This window comes from Camelus bactrianus, chromosome 4, assembly GCF_048773025.1.
Source record: "Camelus bactrianus isolate YW-2024 breed Bactrian camel chromosome 4, ASM4877302v1, whole genome shotgun sequence".
Taxonomy (NCBI): domain Eukaryota; kingdom Metazoa; phylum Chordata; class Mammalia; order Artiodactyla; family Camelidae; genus Camelus; species Camelus bactrianus.
In genome coordinates this window covers 70,362,663-70,382,202 of record NC_133542.1, presented here as the reverse complement: position 1 = coordinate 70,382,202, position 19,540 = coordinate 70,362,663, and the positions used below count along the sequence as shown (strand labels likewise).

The 19,540-nt window shown below is 48.7% G+C and overlaps 2 protein-coding genes across 19 annotated transcripts in view; both read right to left on the bottom strand.

The window, feature by feature from the left end:
* Window positions 1-9,028, bottom strand: part of GARNL3 (GTPase activating Rap/RanGAP domain like 3) — a 138,754-nt gene extending 129,726 nt beyond the window's left edge. For all 4 annotated transcript variants that reach the window (XR_012506557.1, XM_074362260.1, XM_074362261.1 and 1 more), the window contains exon 1: window positions 8,835-9,028. Coding sequence is in view for 2 of the 4 variants with exons in the window: in XM_074362260.1 (XP_074218361.1) it covers window positions 8,835-8,959 (125 nt within the window). In the remaining 2 variants the exon portion in view is untranslated. The remainder of the gene's footprint in view (window positions 1-8,834) is intronic.
* A 1,964-nt stretch (window positions 9,029-10,992) lies between these two features.
* Window positions 10,993-19,540, bottom strand: part of RALGPS1 (Ral GEF with PH domain and SH3 binding motif 1) — a 262,169-nt gene continuing 253,621 nt past the window's right edge. For 11 of the 15 annotated variants that reach the window (XM_074362245.1, XM_074362244.1, XM_074362246.1 and 8 more), the window contains one exon: window positions 10,993-19,525. In XM_074362245.1, the coding sequence (XP_074218346.1) occupies window positions 19,365-19,525 (161 nt within the window). In that variant the 3' untranslated portion in view covers window positions 10,993-19,364. The remainder of the gene's footprint in view (window positions 19,526-19,540) is intronic. The other 4 variants (XM_074362252.1, XM_074362253.1, XM_074362257.1 and 1 more) reach the window with 1 other exon arrangement.

The window sequence follows — 19,540 nt, the reverse complement described above, 5'->3', positions numbered from 1 at the left end:
GAGTCAGTGCTGTGTGTGTGTTTTCTTCTTGGACTGGGGACAGCCCTCAGAGCACACAGTTTACAATTTTCTCCTCTTGTGATTCCCAAGGCCTCAATGCACCTTGAGTGCTCATATTGTGTGTCTAAAGGGATGCGAGTAAAGAGAAAAATGACATCCTTCACAGTTAGCCCTCTGCTGGTGGCCACGAGGACACAGTCACTGAGAAGAACTTATCCAGGAGCTCCAGATGGGGACCAGCAGCTGCTGTTGGCCGTGGCCAGGCCTGCAGAGGCCCACTGATGCAGCCAGAAACAGACCACGGAGGGACACAACTGTGGCACAAGTCCTGTCTCAAACTGGTAGGTAGACCCCTGACTACAGCAAAACGGCGTAAAAAGCAACAAGGTCTCAGTTCTGGCTCCTTCCATGTGGCCGATGTCTCCCTTGGTTCAGGCTGCACTGATCACGGAGCTGCAGCTGTAATTCCATGAGGAACACGGGAAACTTCTGGAGCCACACCCACTCCCTTGCATTCTTGATCTTGGATCTTATTCCTCGTTCTGATTGTTGGCTGAGAATAACCTTAAACCAAGCACAAATCATCATTCTTGCTTATCTGCAAACCAAGAGCAGCTTTTGGGGCCTGAGCTGGCTCAGCAGCCAAGGGAGCAGTGACCCTCTGCAGAGCTGGGGAGATCAGGAAGACAAATTCCTTCTGTCCCCAAATGGAAACTCCCCTCTCACAGTCACTTCCTGTCCCACAACCGTCTTCCTCCATGGCACTTACGTCATTGGAGCCATCCTGGTTGTGTGCTTGTTTACTTGTACACTGTCTGCCTCCTGCCCTCCTCCTCCTAGAATGTCAGCCCCATGAGAGCAGGGACCCCACTGTCTTGTTCATGCTGTATCCCCAGGGCCTAGCACATAGACGTGCTCAATAAATATTTGTTGAATGAATAAGTGACTATGTGAATGTCACCAAAACATGAGGAAAGTGTTCATTTGGAACAGGGAGACTATGTCAGGCTGTTTTGGCCTTTTTTGAATGAGGTCACTGGTGGCCCCAGTCAGACCGCTGTGGGACCTGCTCTATTTCTTTATTAATCTCTGACAGGCAGCTGCTCTGTGAGGACTATGACAAGTGCACAGAGCAAAGGCAATACAGCTGAAAAGCATCAATCTAGGCCTGATATATTGCACTGACACTAGAAAAGACTTAATGGCTGGCAGCTCTTCTAAAGAGACTTTTCCCTCTGGTCATGAAATGCAAGACAGGCACACAACTTTCATTTGTGCTAAAACTATGGAATCACTGACACTTAACAGTTGGAAAGGCCACTTCAAGCTGGCATCTGAGGCTTGATTTCCCATTTTTTACCTCCTTGCCCACTAAAACGGCTCCAAGATCGGCCAGGAATGCAGCAGCACACCACTGTTCTACCAACTCTTGATCAATGTATTGTATTCATTTTTGCTATGATTGAAGAAAGGTGCTGTGTGTGGCAGATATTTTGGATTGACTTGCAGAAGTTGGAAAGCTAAGATGTAATGTCCTAACCTCCTTGACAGTTTGGAGTTCTGGACATGATTTAGAGTCCACACTCTAAATCAGATGCACTCATGAGAAACTGATCCGGAACGGAGCCAGGCAGATGAAGGGAGAGGATGCTCGGCATCAGCTTGCTGTTGTAGATCATGACAGAGCTCTTGTGGTTCTGGAGTCAGTAGCTTCTTGATTCTACAGCTTTCTGAGGGAGCAGTGGCAGCTTTGGTGATCAAAACCGAGTTGGTAATGTGGTTCTGCTGTTGGCTAAGATGGCAGCTGCTGCTTCGTGGTTGATCAGCTTCTTGTTATGCCGTGGCAGGCTTCCTGATTGTGGTGGTTCTAGGGACAGGAGTTGTGCCTGGAGCTCAGACTAGAGTCTTTCCTCTGGCCCTGCAAACAACTTTGTAAGCACTTAATTCCTTGTATCACCATTAAATCTCATTCAGCTTATATACCAGGTAGAGTGGATCCTGTTGCCTGCAACAGAATACTGACAGAATACAGATTGGCATCAATCTTTTTAACAGATGATTAGTATTGTAGTGACACATTCCTGATGGACTTTTTTTTACAAGCAATCCTACAGTGAACAGCCTTCTATATATACCTCCTTGAGCAGTCAGTCACACCTCATTGCTAACTCCTATTTGCTTACTGTCCTCTAAGATCCTAGCTCTAGAGACAGCCAGATGTGTGGTTCACAGTTTCCCACACCTCCGTACTTGCATGCACCTTTAGAATTTTTTTTCCCCAGGAAAACCAGCAGTGAGTCTCACTGCACAGGCCAAATCTCATCGTTTTCCTACATCATTGTCAGACTTCATCTTTGTTCAGATCTTCAGCTCTGGAAACCAGACAACCAAACGTAATTTCTCATATTAACCTTCTAAAGCAAAACTAATTTGACTATTGTCTTCCTCCAAGAAAGGAAGCTAGTTTGTATTAACTTAAAATCTTAGTGAATAATAAAAGTTGTTTTTTTCCCTTCTCTTAGGAGAACAGACATAATATGAAAATTAATTTTCTTTTGTTGGCCCTAAGAGCCTATTATGTCAGCCCCATACAAGAGAGCTCTTAATAGTCTTTCCCAGGAAGACTGTTGTGTTTCCAAAAGAAAATTGACAGCAGCAGATTTATTTGTGATTAAATACTTAAGGGCCTGACACAAACAAAAAGAAAAATGGCATAATTTAGAAGAACAAAGACTGTGAACACAGCTCACATTAAGATGTTTGTTTACAAAACTACCGGGTGTGGGGGGGGGTCTCCTGGAAACAAAAAACCAAAAAAACAAACAAAAAAACCCCACTAAGAATCTAAGAGTCAGGAGAAACATAAGGACAAAGGAAAGAAGGTAACCAAATGCATAATGGTTAATTGTTCTTTTCTGATTCTGTCTTGGCCTGGAAAGCCATCTTCAGGAACAAGAAAGCATTTGTCTTGGCATCAAATTTGTTCTCACAAGGCGTGGGTTATATGCATTACTAATAAGGAAGCCGCTAAGTAGGAAGCAATATTTGGGAAAGTGGAAAATATGTTTTCCATTTGTAATTCAAAATCTTCTGTCTATGTAGGGCTCTTCCCTCACTGTGGCTAAACTTAGTAAGCATAATTGAGCCACTCAGCTAAGGTAGTCTTTTACAATGAGTACTAAAAAATGCAGAAATCCCAATTCTGTGACTCTGGGGTAGCATCTGGGTATCTGTAATTTGGAAAGCTTCCCAAATGTAATGGCACTTTTTTTTTTTTTTTGGCCAATTCAGTATCCATTCCTCTTCTGCTAATAGCACTGTGATTTTTCCTTTTGGCAATCACTACCTCTTGGTCTCTTAGGATGTAAGTGATCTAACCCCTCAGTTCTGGGTTGGGCACACAGCCCCAGCCCAGCCAAATAGTATGTTTTACCCACCTCTGGCCAAAATGATTGGTTCATGGATGAGCACAGAACGCAAGAGATCCAACATCAAGAGAAGCCATGTCAACCTGGGACATGCTCTAGAACCACTGAGAAAAAGATACCACCTTTCTGCTGGGAGTGTACATTGATAGAAAGTAAGCCTGGAATAGTTCCTTTCCTTTGCCTCCACGAGGAAAGACCTTGAGAATAAAGTCAACCCAGAAAATGGAAAAAGACTACTGATGACATTATTTGAGCAACTGGATCTATCCTCTCCTAAAGCTTTGTCTATCCCAGTATTTTGCAGCTGCATGAACCGATGATTCTCCTCTCCATGTCACTCATAACCTTTGATAATCTTAAAAAAAATTAACAACTGGTATAGCACTTATCAGAAAAGGTGCGACGTGTTACCAGTCCTGCCTGCGGCTGCAGGAGAACTGTTCAGTGGTGACTACAACTGGGCAGCCAGGAGTAAGAACCACTTGGCCACTGAGTCTACACCCAACAGTCCACGCCACCACTTTTCACCTGGAATCAGAAACACAGGCACTGCTACTGCAAGTGGCTATGGAAGCAGAATTATGAATGATGGGTGGTAAGTATAATGAGGCAAGATTTGACCCCACTATTAGGGAAAGATCATATACTTGCCCAATAACAAAAAGGCTTGCAGGAGTGGGCTCCCTGACCTTAGATGTAATAAGCCGAAGTTGGATGGTCAGCTGCAAGGGTTGTTGTGGAAAAGATTCCTGTATTATCCTGGAGGAGTGGTTTTCAAAATACATCCCTGGGCTAGCAGTACTGGCATTACTTCTGAGCTTTCAGAAATACAATTCCTAGACCCACCCTGACCTAGGGAATCAGAGTCTTAGGGAAAGGTGGGAGGGAAGGGGCAGGAAACTGTTCTAAGAAGCCCTCCTGGTGAGCCTCATATATGTTAGGTTTGAGAACCACAGTATTAGACTTGAGAGCACTGGTTCTCAAACACGGTTTCTTAAGGCCCATTCCCAGAGATTCTAATTGAATAAATTTGGGGTTGGGCTTGAGAATCTGCATTTCTAACAAGTTCCCAGGGAATGCTGATGCTGCTGGTTCCAGGACCACACTTTGGGAAATGCTGCCTGAGAGGCTGACCTAAGAGATGTCTACAGTTCCATTCAAGGCAGAGATTCTTTGATCTTGAGGATTTCCTTTGCAAATCCAATTCCACTGTGCAACCCTGTTAATGCTGTGGGTCGCATGTGGTCCAGCTCCATGAAGTGCTGCAGCCCAAATGACACAGCTCAGCAATAGAGGAGTACTTTCAAATAACTCAGGCTCATTAACTGTATTTAATGTTTATTTAACTGTATTGATCACCACAAAAGATAACAGATATATTTCTTAAAACATATCTTAGAGCAGTAAAAACAATAGGGGGACCTATTAGCTACTCTCAGACAAAGCAGGTATTTCTGTACATCTCACTGGTCAACACCTGCTAAAGATCTTTATTCAGCTGGTACTAACCGGTGCCCTGTGGACCTATTGTCCTTCTCCTCAATTCCCTCTTCCTAAATCTACAGCTCAAAAAACTGCAAAAAAAAGAAGGCAGGACCTTGCTCTGAGGGCCAGGGAGGAGGAAAAATTGAATGGGCAAAGCTAGAATTGTAATGAGGCATGGGAAGGGAAAGGTTGAGAACTTTCACATAAATGTTAATCATTTTTGTCCATAACAGTTATGATTTAGTAATGCTTTGTGCCAGACACTGTTTTAGCACTTTGCATAAATCAGTTCACTTAGAGCTCACATCAGTAATGGTGAGAGCGATGTATAAGTGAGCTAACCAAGGCTCAGAGAGGGTAAAGCAACTTGTCCAAGGCCACACACATAGCAAGTGAAAGGTCAGAAACTTGAACCTAGGTCTATGTCATTCCAAAGCCTTTGTTCTTGAACACTATCTGATATGCCTTCCTATAAAATGAGGGCAAACACATCTAGGGCAAGCAGCTTAATAGCATCAGTTTCTTGCCCTGTGGCCTCCAGGCTTCCCAGCTAGTCCTCCTCACCGCCACCTGTTCTGAGGCCTCATGCCCGGGCCCCTCCTTGCACAGGCGTGCTGTGTCTGCCCGCCAGTTATCAGAGCTGATACAGGATAGTCAGCAAAGATAGTTGCCATTCTGAAAGTAATGCCTTTTTCCCTCAGTGTCATCAAGATGATTGATTTCAGATTCTGAAAGGCCCTAAACATGAGGCAGTGGCATTTAAACTTGACATGATAGGGAATGAGAAGTGGTCGAGGAGTTTGGAGTCAGGGAGGCTAATCTGGCAACATGCCCACAAGTGAAACAGAGACTCTCTCCCCTGGCTGTCCATCACAATCACCTGCATCCACACACCCCATTACCACCCTGCACTTTCTGGAATAATAGGCCAGGGGGAAGGGCCCACACATTTGTATGGTGAAGATGTTTCACAGGTGATTCTTGTGTTGGCTCTAAGAGTCCATTACGTCAGCCCAATACAAGACAGCTCTTAAGAGTTGCTCTTAAAAGTGAGGTGATTTGGATTAATGGATTAAAGAGATAATTTTTTTTAAAGCAATAAAAACAATAGGAGAAATTGTAGACGAACATTTATCTGTTTTAAGTTAGGGAAGTCTTTTTAAACCAAGAATAAACAGGAGGAATAAATTAGTAGATCTGATTAAACTTAAAAAATGATAATAAAAAGTCTATCAAAAAACACTATAAAGAAAGTTAAAAGGCAAATAATGAACCGCAAAAACTATGTGCTACATATTTGACCAAAAAATTAATTTCCTCAATAAATAAAAAGTGCTTCAATTCAATAAGGAAAAGATAAATATTCCAAAGGAAAAATGGACAAAGTGTGTTATATGTATTTCATTTAAAAAAGAAATACAAATTATGAATAAATGTGAGAAAAAAGTTTCACTTTGCTACTGAAAAAGAAATTCACTTTGGCAAATATTCATAAATAATAATGCCTTGCCATTGAGGATGAGAAAAAATAGGCACATTTATATGCTCTTGGGAGGACGGTAAACTGGCACAACTTTCTGGTGGGCAATCTGGCATTATGCTTCAAAAATCTTTAAAATGTTCATTTTCTTGGATCCAATAATTTCCATCACGCCTATGAATTTAATCTTAAAGAGATGATTACCTCTTCATGCACAGACAAATGCACATGGATTCAACATGTCTTTAGTACGAGTGAAAAACTGGTCATAAATTCCAAGTACAGTAGTAAGGGATGGGAAAAATACACTGTCTTCCAACAAACAAATTATTTTTATAATCAGAAAAATAGTAATCATGATTTCTAAGGTTAATATAATATTATCACGGAGCGTTAAATAGACAAAAAAAACCTCAGGAGGCCAAGAAGTCATTTAGTCTTTCAGGTGTAAGGTCATGAAGACAAAGGAAGGGGTGGTAAGAGGGAGAACTGAGAGGGAGAGAGAAATTTTCTAAACCAGTGTTGTCTAATGTTGTAAACAGTAGTCATACGTGGCTGTTTAAATTTAAGTTAAAGTTAAATAAAATTAAAAATTCATTTCCTTAGTTGCAGTAGCGATATTTCAAGGGCTCAGTAACGACAGAGGGCTGGTGGCTACGGTACCAGACAGCACAGATTACAGAATGCCTCCATCATGGCGGAAAGTTCTATTGGACAGCGGTGCTCTAAACATTCTACTTCAGGCCTGGATCTAGCATGTGACTCATCTCTTCAGCCTCATCTCCTGGTACACTTCCCATCCTTCATGCTCCAGCAACAAGAGTGTAAGCACCAGAAGAGCAGAGACCATGTTTGTCTGGTGCTCCTAGTCTAGCGGGGGAGAGATGTTACCTGGGTAATTACACACAGTGTGTTTGGAAGAGTAGACCTATGCAGAGATTGCTGATACATCTCAAGAGTTCAGCCTGGAGTGCAGGGAAGACTTCCAAGAGGAGGAGTTGTAGGCATTACCCAGAGTAAAGAAAAGACTATTGTAAGTAGAGAAAAGAGCATGAGATGAGTAAAGGCGCAAATGAGAAATAGCACAGCATAAGGGAAGAATCACCAGCTGGTCAGGCATATATTTATTCAACAGATAGTAAATGTCTGTGATGGGCCAGGCCTGAGCCAGGCTCCAGGGACAGAGCAGCGAACAGGCCAGGTCCCTGTCCTCATGACGCTTACACTCTCATCCAGTACTGCTGAAGCACAAAGGGCGAGGTGAGGTGCCCAAGGGCCTTGCATCTCGTATGCAGGGTCCCTTTTGTGTTTTATCCTAGCAGTTGAACCCTCTTTTCTGCCTCAGGGGGGGCCAGAGTCCCACCTCCTATCTTTCTCCTCTTCCCCTGCCCCAGTCCCCCTCCCTGCGGGGAGAGATGGAGGGCTCAGGGCAGTGGAGAGAGTTCCCGGGAGGGGAGAGAGGGAGTTGGACACCGAGGGGCACAGCGGGCAGTGTTGGTAAGACCTCTCCAGTGGCCAGTGAGGATGTGGGTTTGAGAGGTGAAAGGATAAAGACGGGAACTGTAGTTGGGGGCTGCTGGAGCATTCTAGAAGAGGCCAGGGACTGAAAACTGGGAGGGCCCACTTCGGCGACGTCGGCGGGAGAAGGCACTCCAAGTTAAGAAAATGCCCTCGAGGGAAGGAATCTGCCCGAGCAGAGCAGAGGGAGCGCCACGGTCACCGAGCCGGCGGGGGGGGGGGGGGGGGGCGTGTCTGCGGGGCAAGGTTCCAGGGAGGAGAAGGACCCGAACACCTCAGGAGAGTTACTCAGGCCAAAGGACGGGGGCGGGAGGGGCACGGGCCCTCCTGGCAGAGGAAAGGCGTCGGCGGGTCAGAGGAGCACGAGGGGCCGGGCATGTTGAGGGCCAACGGCGGGGGTGGGTGAGGCCATGAGGCAGCAGGTGTGCGTTACCTGCGGAGCGAGGATGGGGAGGCTGGAGCTGGCCTGGGTCCTGGGGTAGCGCAGAGAGGTCTCCTGGAAGAGGAAGACTTACCTCCCTTGGACTTTAGTGGGGCTATTCCCGACCTTGTCCTTGAGCATTTACGAGAGGCGGGCAGGGCAATTCTCCACAGCCCGAAATCCGCCCAGAGCCACGGCTGTGCTCGGGGCCTGTCAAGGGACCGACGCTTTGGGGGCGTCTCGTCGGGTCTGGATTCCCGACACTCGCCAGATGCTCCTCTGAGGCGCCCCCCCCTCACCTGCCGCTCGGGCAGCCCAGACCGCCTTCATCCCCGGCCGCTGCCTCAGGCTCCTTGCCGGATCCTCTCAGACCTCCTCAGAGACCCCCACCGCGCAGCGGCCTCGCGGCCTTCGGGCCCCCCATACCGCCAACCCCCCACCCCCGACGTGGCCGGCTCCCCGCTTCCGTCCCTCCCGGCCTCACCCCTCCTGGGCCGCGTACCTGGGGCTCTCGAAGCTGCACCCCCTGCGCCGCAGCGCCGCCCTCTTCTGCCGCAGGAGCGCAGCGGCCGCCCGGCCGGGCTCTGGCTCCATCGCCCCGGGCGGGGGCCGCGGGCTCGGGCGCATTCGGGTGGGCTCGGGACTCGGCGGGGCTCGGCCGGCCGCTCGGCTCGCGCGCTGCAGCCCACGCCCCGCCCCGCGCGCCTCCACCCGGCCTAGACCCCGCCCCGGCCCCTCCCCGAACTTCAGTCCAGCCCGCTCCGCGCCCCTCAGCGGGGTCTAGGCCCCTCCCCGGCCCCGCCTTGATAACCAGTCCTTCCCACTCTGTGCTCTTCAGCCAGTTCAGACCCCGCCCCAGTCCCGCCCCGAACTTCAGTCCAGCCCCACTCCTTGCCCCTCAGCCGGATCTAGGCCCCACCCCGCGCCCCAGCAATGCCCCGTACTCCAGCCACGCCCCTCCCGCGCAGGCCCCGCGGGTTCCCGTTGCCGGCTGTCAGCACCTCTGCTAGGTCCCAAACGCCCACCCGGTCCTCAGCTCTGTACTGTCCACCGCCCCATCCCCCCCGATCATTGGCCCTCAGAATAGACCCAGGCCCCACCCACCTACCCTCCCACTACAGAGCTCCCGCGCAGCCCCCACCCTCACCCTTAGGGTCGGCTTCTTCGAGAGTCGCCCCTCCACCTCTCAGTACCCCTAGACCCTTCCTGACGTAGTCTGGGGGCCGCCCTTCCCCGTGTTCCACCCATAGGCACGGCCCTGCCTTTTCTCTCCAAAGCCCCCAACCCCGACTGTGCCCGCCCACCACAAGGTCCCTGCCCTCCTCAACAAGGACCTGCCCACAGCCCCGCGCCCGCCAGTGGCCCCGCCCACTCCGCCTCACCTCCGCTGGTGCCCTGGCCCTGGCCGGCTGGCTGCGCTCCCGGGTGCGATGTCCGCCCTCGAAGCTGCATAGGAATTCTCCCGTACCGTCTGCGTTAGCTCGCGGATCTCTCCATCAGGAGGAGGTACTGTTGTTTCCTGGTGGAGTCTGTGGGGCCTGACGCAGTGAGGCTGAGGGGCTGGAGCTTCGCAGGCTACCAGTTGTGGGCTGAAGTCTTGACTTCATCACTTTCCTGCACCACACCACATCGTCCTCACCTCCTCCCCAAATCAGCTACATCCATCTCAGAGCCCTTAAACACCCCCCTGGAGCTGAGGGCAGCGACCCTATCCGGGTAAAACTGGGTATCACCGTTCCATGTAAATCAGGAGGAGCCATTGTGCTAGGGCCCCTCAGGCAGTGGAGTTTGTCATGGCTAGGGAGATGTGGCCATGCTGGCCTGTGACTGGGGTGGTGGAGCAGAGACTGAAGAGTGTGTGTGTGTGTGTGTGTGTGTGTGTGTGTGTGTGTGTGTGTGTGTGAGTGTGTCCTTGGAGAATTGGCCACTGCGGGTTTGGAAGGCACTAGCTGGGAAGCCCAGGCAGGTGGGGCCGGGGGCCCCCACGACCAGTTTGGATCACACCTTGGTGCACACTCCCTCAATAACTTCACGGTGCTTTCTCAGAAGGCCTGTACTTCTTCACTGCTGCACATTCCTGCAGAGAAGGCAGTCTCATGAGAGAATGATGGGGAGAGAGAAGATGTAGGGGGCTTTCCATTTCTCCTTCCTATCCCTCAAGACCAAACCTTGGTCTCTCCCTCAAGTTTCCATGAGACAACCCTTGTAAGACAGTCCCTCCTTTTCTCTTACGCAAACTAGAGTGGGTTTCTGGGTTTCACTGAGCATCATGAACTCCCCCCAACATATCTCTTCAGACTTAGATCCCAATACTCCCCACAAATCCCTTACCCAGTGAGACTGGGTTGCCTGCTTTCCCAGCCTTCATCCTGCTCCTGCTCCTTCTCCTTTCGGTCTTCCTGCCTCCTCCACCCACCGTGTGTTCAACCATCTCTGAAATGAATCTCCAAATGCCCCTGCCCCCTAAAGCTTCCCCAAATCCTCCAAGTCCCTCTCCTGACTGCAGACAGCACTGACACTGAGGGCACTGCTCCTGTATGTCATTGATGTTCTAGTAACCTCTTAGTTGGATACTGAGTGCCCACATCTCCTTCGTGTCTGTCTGGCACAGCAACTATTGGCTTCAGCAAATGCACATCACTTTAATAAATTGAGCCGTATTCATTGGAAAACACATTTAATTTCGAGGTAAACAAAAATGTTTATACACTAAAGTATTTAATTAGTGAAACAATTATTATCAGTGTAACAAGCTGAAAAATACAGCAACTTGATACAAGACCGAGGTAACAAAATACTTCACCAAAAATCTAAATTCCACAGAGGGCTGATGTCCAGTGGTTACTGCAGATGAGACAATTCACAAGAATTAGGGAAAGTCCTTACACAACTGCATGCAGGAGGTCTGCTGGAAAAAAAAAGACAGCCCGAGAGTGCAACAGATTGAACAAGAAACGAATCAAAATGTAAAAATCGATTTTCAACTTACTTGGAAGAATACATAAGAAATTGAAAACTACTCTCTACACAACATTTAGAATGCTAAGTGGAAAACCATGCATTTTGGCACGAAATTTATTAAAGATTATACCATACTAATAAATTAATTACTATTGTTTCATTACGGAATGCTCACAGTCATTCAGAAATGGATAAAGAGATTAATGGTTATAGAACCGACAGATGACCCAGTGTTGCTGCTGCGAGCAGGGACTTCGCGGCCGCCCATGGCGAACCCACACTTGGGCAGCACAGGCTGTGAGGTGGTCCGTGGCACGAGTCCTCAACACCCAAGAAAGTGCAATGCTTGCTCATGCTGTACTTGTATTAAACATTGAAATTAAAACCCCAAATACCTCTGAAGTAAATACTGCGAACATTCTGATCCTACTCTCTCGTTCTACCTCGGAGTCCCCAATGTGCCCAACCATAGCTCTGTGCCAACCAGCCACTAGGACAGCAACTGAACCCACAGGTCAAGAGGCTGTTCATTCTGGTAAGCCTTTTGAAGCCTTTCTGGAGGAATCTGCACAGGGTTTCTACCCAGTGCTAGGAGAGAGGCAGGGTCTTGCTAAGAGAGAGGAAATGGCATGGGAAGGACTATTTGTTCGTTGAGTGGTCAGTTCCACAAGGGCAGGGGATGGGTTTGTCTTGTCCTCAGCCATTTCTATCCGGGTAGAGCCTGGCACACAGGAAGTAGAGATGAGAATGAATGGGCGAATGAGTGGCTTTACACAGAGAATCTGTGATTTCAAAGGGACTCATAGTTTTTTTTTTTTTTAAACATGAACTCACCCAACATGTCAGTATGATTTGGGTCTGATTAAAGTGACTTATGAAGTCACAAGAAGTAAGTTAGGTTCTGTTTTTAGCAATGTTCACATGGTTCTGAGCATCAGTAATGTGTGTCCAGAGCTCTAGACTCCAACTGTGGAATGAAAGTGGACCCTGCTTGCCAATGTCTTCCCGTTTTCATGGACCATTTTTCCACCTGTAAAATGGCATCCTAAAATACATACTTCTTGGGCTTGGGAGGTGGGAGGAAGACAATGAAAGGAATACTGGCATACTGGTAAAAAAAGAAAAAAAAAAGCTTTATAAATTCAGTTGGCAAGAGAGAGTGGGTTCTTTCTGAAGCAGAATCCCTTTTCAAGTGTCTTTTTAGGCTCCACGGTGGGGACAGGGCAATGAACGGGCTTCTTCAGGGAGGGAAGGGAGGCCACACTCTCCCACTGGACACACTCAGAACGATATTTCTACTGCTTTCCACCAAATCCAACCTCCATGAAGTATTTCAGTTGTCAGAATGCACTTGGCGGATCTTGAGTTTTGAAACATGTTCAACTGAGAGGACTGAAAATTTCTCCCAGGAGCGGTGAATGAGCTGTTCCTGGGGCATCATGAGGACACCAGCCACCTACTTCAGTCTGGAGGCAGCAGCCTACCATTTTCATTCTAGGGTGCCATGATCTCTTTGCTTAAGAAAAAGAAGATACAACATATACATGCAAGACCTACCACATTCAATGCTTTCACAGTCATTTGTGCACTATGGACAGTCAAGGAGCAAAACCAAGAAATGCTTCCATCTAGGGTAAGAATCCATCCATGGATTTTCCCCCGTGGGGTCTGTGCCTGGCCCTCTCTGTCCCAGGCTTGCGGGCCTCCTCACCTGTAGCCTGAGGGACAAACCAGTACTGGGAAAACAATCAGCACTTAACTCACATGCTTGGCCCTAAGCCCCTGTTGGGAGAACCAAGTACCTTACAGCCTTCTGGTGAGTTCAAGGTTGGAGAGTCCAATCTAAGAATGTTTCTGGGAGGGTATGTGGGATCAGTCTCAATTAATGAGAAGACTAAACACTTTGAAAAGAACTGCAATTGTGCTATTTCACAGGCTCAGAGGAAAACATTTGTGAAAGACAAGAAAAATCTGTAAAGGGCAGGGAATACCTGATTTAGTGGAGCCCAAAATGTTGAGGTTTTTGGATTGGAGTCTCTGATATCTCATGTCAGAAAAACCAGGACAGTTTGAAGAATAGTGAAACGGAAGGAAAATAAGTAGCTGATGTCCCCGTCCTGCACTTTCATTCAAACTTAAGACTTAAAACAAATTAACAGGTAGAATCAGATTCAATGTAGTTTAAAGTGTTAACACTGCGTGGTTCTGGCGAGAGGGCTTTGGAGTGCTTGGTGTACTCACCCAACCTCTAGACGCTAATGTGAGCCATTGTTGGTACAAATCAGGTGCATGCATCCGGACCCCAGCTGCGGGTGGGTGTGCAAAGCACCGATGGCCAAGGCCTGATGGCATCAACTTTACCATCTGGAGTTTCTCTTGGCACGAAAATATTCTAGACTTTTCTACGAAAGAGGGTTAAGTTACTGGTCACAGTAAGGCTCAACCACAAAATAAGACCCTGATGACAATTACTTTCCTCACCAATTCATTTGGATTTTCAGAAAAGCGGTCACTGTTTGATCAAAATACAGTAGTGGGTCCTTTGGTAGTTTTAAAATCGACCTATTACATTTTACTGGTTAAGATGTTGCTTTGAAGCATCTTCCCCAGAAACTCTTAAGAGTAGTTTGGTGTCTGATTAGTATGAACTCTGAAACCATGGCAGTGACAAGGACTCAGAAATTCAGTTTCTTTCAGAAAAATCATTTAGGGGTAACTTCTCAGAATCAGGACACCCAGATTAAAAAAAGAGAAGAGGGATAGGGGTGGGGGAGAAAGCTATGGTGATAAAGCTACCATAAATAAAGCTAATTGTATTCATTATTTTAAATAAAAATGTATTTGTGCAAAATAAAAGTCACTTAAAAATAGGACAAAGAGTGACAGATGACAGATGTTGTTCACGTGACGAGCTCTTAACCGAAAGCAGAGCTCAGACCATTCACTCCCCAGGGCTTTGCTCTCATCACCATGGTCATCAACAGTTGTGCCCTTGGACTTGGATGATGGAGAACTTGCTGGTGACTGTGTTTGGGGGCAAGACTGGGGAAGCCTAAGGCCTCAGTGTCACTCAGCTCCCCAGTGTAATCAGGAGTCCCAGCGGCCCCGCCCTGGCAGTGGAGGCAAAGGGGTGAGACGAGGGAAGCCAGAGCCTTGCCCTGCGGGGAGAGGTCGGTGCAAAGCAGCTTCCATGCAGCCGTTCACTGAGTGCAGGCGGCCTGGAGAAGCTGGGAGAAAGCGTGGCGACTTCTCATTCTGTCGCGGGGGTGGGGCAAGAAGAGCGGGGAGGGGCTGGGAGGAAGCAAGCAGGCCCAGTCCACGGTCCTGAAGCTGGGTCCTGTCTCCGAAGAGCCAAAAGCAACTAGGCCTGGAAGAGCCCCAGGGGCCCAGGGAGCAGGCCTTCCAGATGAGTAGCACCGATAGGAACAGAAAACAAGACACAATTTAAGGCATTGTTTGTTTACAGTAAAAGAATGCGAGGGACCCTTAACACAGGGGGATCTGGGCTCTCACTCTGACCTTCCTCGGTGGACAAGTCTGTCACTTAAGGTTAAAGCAGGGCCTCAAAGAGAATGAAGTGTGTGATGTCACAAGTCTTGTGCCAAAATGCATGTTTCTCGAAGAGTTCACACTCGCTCGCACACACACGTATACAGCACACACACGCAGAGGACGCTTCGGGGGTTGTACAAAATCTGAGGCAGCCCTGTGGGCGAGCGACCCCGCGCATTTGGGGTGTAAAAAGCCAGTTCCATAGCCTGTTCCTTCCCTCCGGTCCCTCACATAGGATCACGCTGTCCACTGTTTTGTGCAGGAGAAAGCACTGGGGACCCAACGTGGGCCGGATGCTCTCTGGTCGCAGCAGCAGCTGGTGGACAGACGAGGGCCCAGAGAGAGAGGGTGGGGTATACAGTTTGGGGACCAACCGCGGCCCCGTGAGGTGGTGCTGCAGATGGGTGTCATGAGGGTTGCTGGGGCTCGGAAGGTGGACCCCGCACCGGCGGAGCCCTCTGGACCATGAGGCCGTGGGCCACGTTCCCACAAGTCCAGCTGTGAGTGTCCCAGCACCCCGGCCAACAGCTGGTGCCCAGGACATGCGCTTCACCTCCAGTCCCAGGCAGGGCTCCCAGAAGCCTTTGAAGTCACGCCAAATCCTGCAGAGACTTATTCAAATGACATAAGGTTTGCAGGTACCTAGAAAAAAAAGCTCAGCCTCTGGTCAAAGTTCCCGACTTTTTTGGAGAAGACAGGGGGTGGTCCCTAAGGGAAGAGACCAGGCCTTTCCCAGTCAGTCTGTGAATGAGCAGGTAGGGGGAGGAGGGCATGGCAAAACAATAGTTGCCCTTTGTTACGGGGCTGCCATGTGCCCAGCAGGGCTCTCAGTGCTTCATACGGACTGTGTCCTCGAGTCTTCTCAACAACCGCATGAGGCAGGTACTGGAATTATCCCCATTATAAAGATGAGGAAACTGAGACTCAGGGAGGTGGCATACACAGCGGTAAGTGGCAGGGCTGAGACTCCAGAGCCCACGCTCTCAGCCACTACCCTCAGGTCAAAAATACAAATGCATTTGGAGTGGAGAGGCAACCAATCCTGCAGGATAAGCATATGCCCCTGGAGGGGAAACCAGTGGGAGAGGGTGGTGGTTGAGGGGTGGCAGGAGTCGGCAAGCAGAAGCACAAAAAGAAGGAGAAGTTTGGGGATATTGGGAACCCCAAGACTTTCCCATACCTGTGTCCCCAGGACCAGATCCCAGCACCTTTTACTCGGGGGGACCACCAGCCCCAGGTCCAGGGTGTTCCCCTCTCCTCTCAAAGCTGCTAGCCCACCCCCAGCCCCAGGCCTCCTCCCCCAGCATGGCCGTGGGGTTCCAGGAGATTTGATGAGAAGCAGTTTCATCAAAAACAAATCCATCTTGGTGCCAATTTGGTCAAAATGATGAATTGGAAAAAAAGCATCTCCTTGCACCAGGAGACAGTTATAAGAATGCTCATAGCAGCACTGTTCAAAATAGCAAAAAGCAGGAAATCATTCTTGGGATCACGGACAGAAGAACTGACGTTTAAAAATCATTACAAATAAGTGAATGGCAGCTATGGACACCAAGACAGATGAATCTTACAAACACACTGTAGGAGAAAAGTAAGTCACAGAAGAAAATATACACTTATGGTTCTATTTATAAAAAAAAAGTTTAGGGGGGAGGGTGGTAGAGCACAAGTTTAGCACGCACAAGGTCCTGGGTTCAATCCCCAGTACCTCTTCTAAAAATAAAGAATAAATAAACCTAATTACACCCCTACTCCCCTCCAAAAACCTAAATAAATGAATCACTCTTCAAAAAAAAGTTTAAAAAATGTACACCAGACAATACATTAAGGAATCAAATACATGTGTTAACATTTTAAAGGAACAGTAAACAAACAAATCAGGCAGGGGAGTGGTTATGGGGCACAGGTGGGTGGGAGGGAGACAGAACGAGGAAGAAGACCCTGGGAAGGAAGTGTTCCGAGGCCTGGGGGAGGTCCTGCCTTTAGGCTGGTGGTACCAGGTGTTTTTTGTTTGTTTGCTTGTTTGTTTTTTACCAGGTGTTTGTTTTATTGCTGTGGTTTACACCTTACACGTATGCTATAAATAAGGTTTAAGTGTATTCAGTGTCAGTATATACAATTTTAGGAAATGCAGTTTCACAGAAAAGAAAATTCATCCAAGTTCTGAGATTTGCTTTGGGGATAGATGCTAACATCCCTCATCGCACCCCCTTGTAAGCCATCCCATGCATGTACTGTGGCTTATTTAAATAATCCACTGCTGTGGAATATTTAGTTGTTGCCAACTTTTCATTATTACATACAACATAGAGTGGGAATATCTGGTTGAAAGTAAATTAGAAATTGAAAGGGGAAAAGTAGAAAAAAAATAGAAGATTCCCACTCCCCTACCCTGCCCCCTTAGATCTAAAAACTGGACAAAGACACCTACATGTTGCAAAACCTTGTCATGGTACACCACATTTGCCACACATGAAATTCAGTCCATTTGTCCCACTGACCAAACATCTCCTCTGCCAAGTGAGTCTGACCCAGTTCCCTGCTACTTGCTGCTACCCTCAGGCTGCCCCCACCCAGAGAAGGACAACCATCCCTGCCGCTGGCTGGGGCCCCCACATCACCATGGCTGTTGCCTGGGGCAGACACCAAGGCCCTGCCTCTCTCTCCACCCGACCATGTGTGCGGCCCACCTCAGGGCTATCAGTCCCTGTCACTCCTCCTCAGAGGTGTCAGGCCACCTGTGTGGGGGGGTGGGGGCAAGTCCAGGGCGCTGTGCTCTCAGAGGGGCCCTCCAAGCTAAGGAGGGGCCCCCTGGGCAGGCATGGTGAGCCGAGGAGGTCAGGTCACTCTTCCTGTCTTAATGTGGCCTGAGGTGGCACCAGCCTTGTTCAAGCCTTGAGGTGACGGCTGACCAAAGACTCCGGCCTCCCGATCGTGGAGATGGACAATTACATTTACTTAATGCACAAAATACGCTCTAGAAACCGTAGAACTGTAGTTTCTTGTACGTCATTGTAGAAACTTGATGTGCACAAACACGCATGTAATAAACATGCACATGTATTTTAATGCAAGGAGATCACCCTTCCGTGTGTTTTTGCACTTTGCTCTTTCACTTCTGTCCTGAGCGCCTCTCAGGTGACCACACGTGGACCTGCTTCTGCCTTTCTAATCGCTATCGGGTTGCACAACAGGGATCTACTGAGGGCCACTGAGGTTTCCAGGTTTTTTTTCCCATTTAAGGATGATGCTACTGTGAACGTTCGTAATACCTGTGAGCCTGTGAGCTTGTGCCTCGGACAAATTCCTAGCAAGTGAGTTGAGGGACTCAAATGCAATTTATTTTGAGCTTCCCTGTGGTACCTCAAGTTTATCCCTATACCAGTCTTGTCCCACTGTTTCAGTTTGTCAAGGACTTTCTGCTAATTCTGCTTTCTAGCTTCTTATCCTGGATACTTTGATCAGCTTGTCCTTTATGTCCCCACCTATGTGACAGATAAAAATCCCGAATGGGCCCAAACTGAGCACAGAATCATGGGAGAGGCCACTAGAGACCTTCCTCTGCTTTATGAGAACCACTCTGAAGAGCTGAGAAGTCCATGACTGCGCTGTGACCAGCACAACCGAAGCCCCTGCCCTCCCAGACCCACACGCCACATGCCACACGCCGCAGGTCGTGAGCTCGCCTTTGGTGACGTCTCCTCAGACCTCAGAGCTGCTCCCCACCTTCCTCCTCAAAGCTGCCACCATCCGGATGTTCCAGCCCTGGTGCTCCCTCCCCAGGCTGAGGAGAGGGACCCAGCTCCCCAGGCCCCTCTTCTGGCTGACCCCTGGCGAACAAGGGAGCTTAGGGACAGGAGTACCCATCCTGGCACCAGCACCCCAAATTCTGCCCACCCGACCCCCAGGGGGGCAGCGAGCTCCTGGCTGCCCCTGTATGGTGTGTGGCTGTAAGCCAGGGCTCTCTGAAGTGTGCAGCCCGAGAGCTCAGGGCCGGCAAGCGCAGACTTTGGTGTCAGGCCGACCTGGCCTAGATCTCACTAACCACAGGCCTTAAACAAGTGCCTGGAACTTTCTGAGCCTCAGTGTCCTCAGCATAAAATGGGGACAGTAAGAGAACCTACCTCACAAGGATGCTGGAAGGATACGGCCAATTCCTGGCGGTGGTGGGGGAGGGAGCGAGCCTCAAGCTAGGCCCCACAGACCAGAGGTTTCCTTGGTTCAAACGTGCCAAGGAGCCAGAGAGCCCCATTCATCAGCAGCCATGACTGGCTCTCAACAAACCATTTGTTAGTATTACTATTCCTAAGGGTGTGTGTGTGGCAGGGCAGGGAGTCCCTTTAGTCAGACTGGAGTGTGCCCATGAATCAGCTTTTGGGGGATGACCTAAATAAGATGCTGTAGCGTGATGCTTGGGGCACCAGCCCACCTGCTGCCTGCCTTGATGGATGTTTCCATGGTATTTCCTTTAGTGGGAAAGGCACTGATAGGCTCTGAGGGGAGCGGGGAGCCCTGTTTTCTATGGACCCTTAGTCCCAAGGGTGGGAGAGGGTATTTCGGGTGACAAGCAGGACTTCGGTGACTTTACCTGAGGCCTGTTGCTTTTACATGCATCATCCAAATGCTTGTGCCACAGTATTGCATGAAACCGGGAACCAGTCTGGAACTTGTAAACATTGCCTGCCGGGAAGAGAA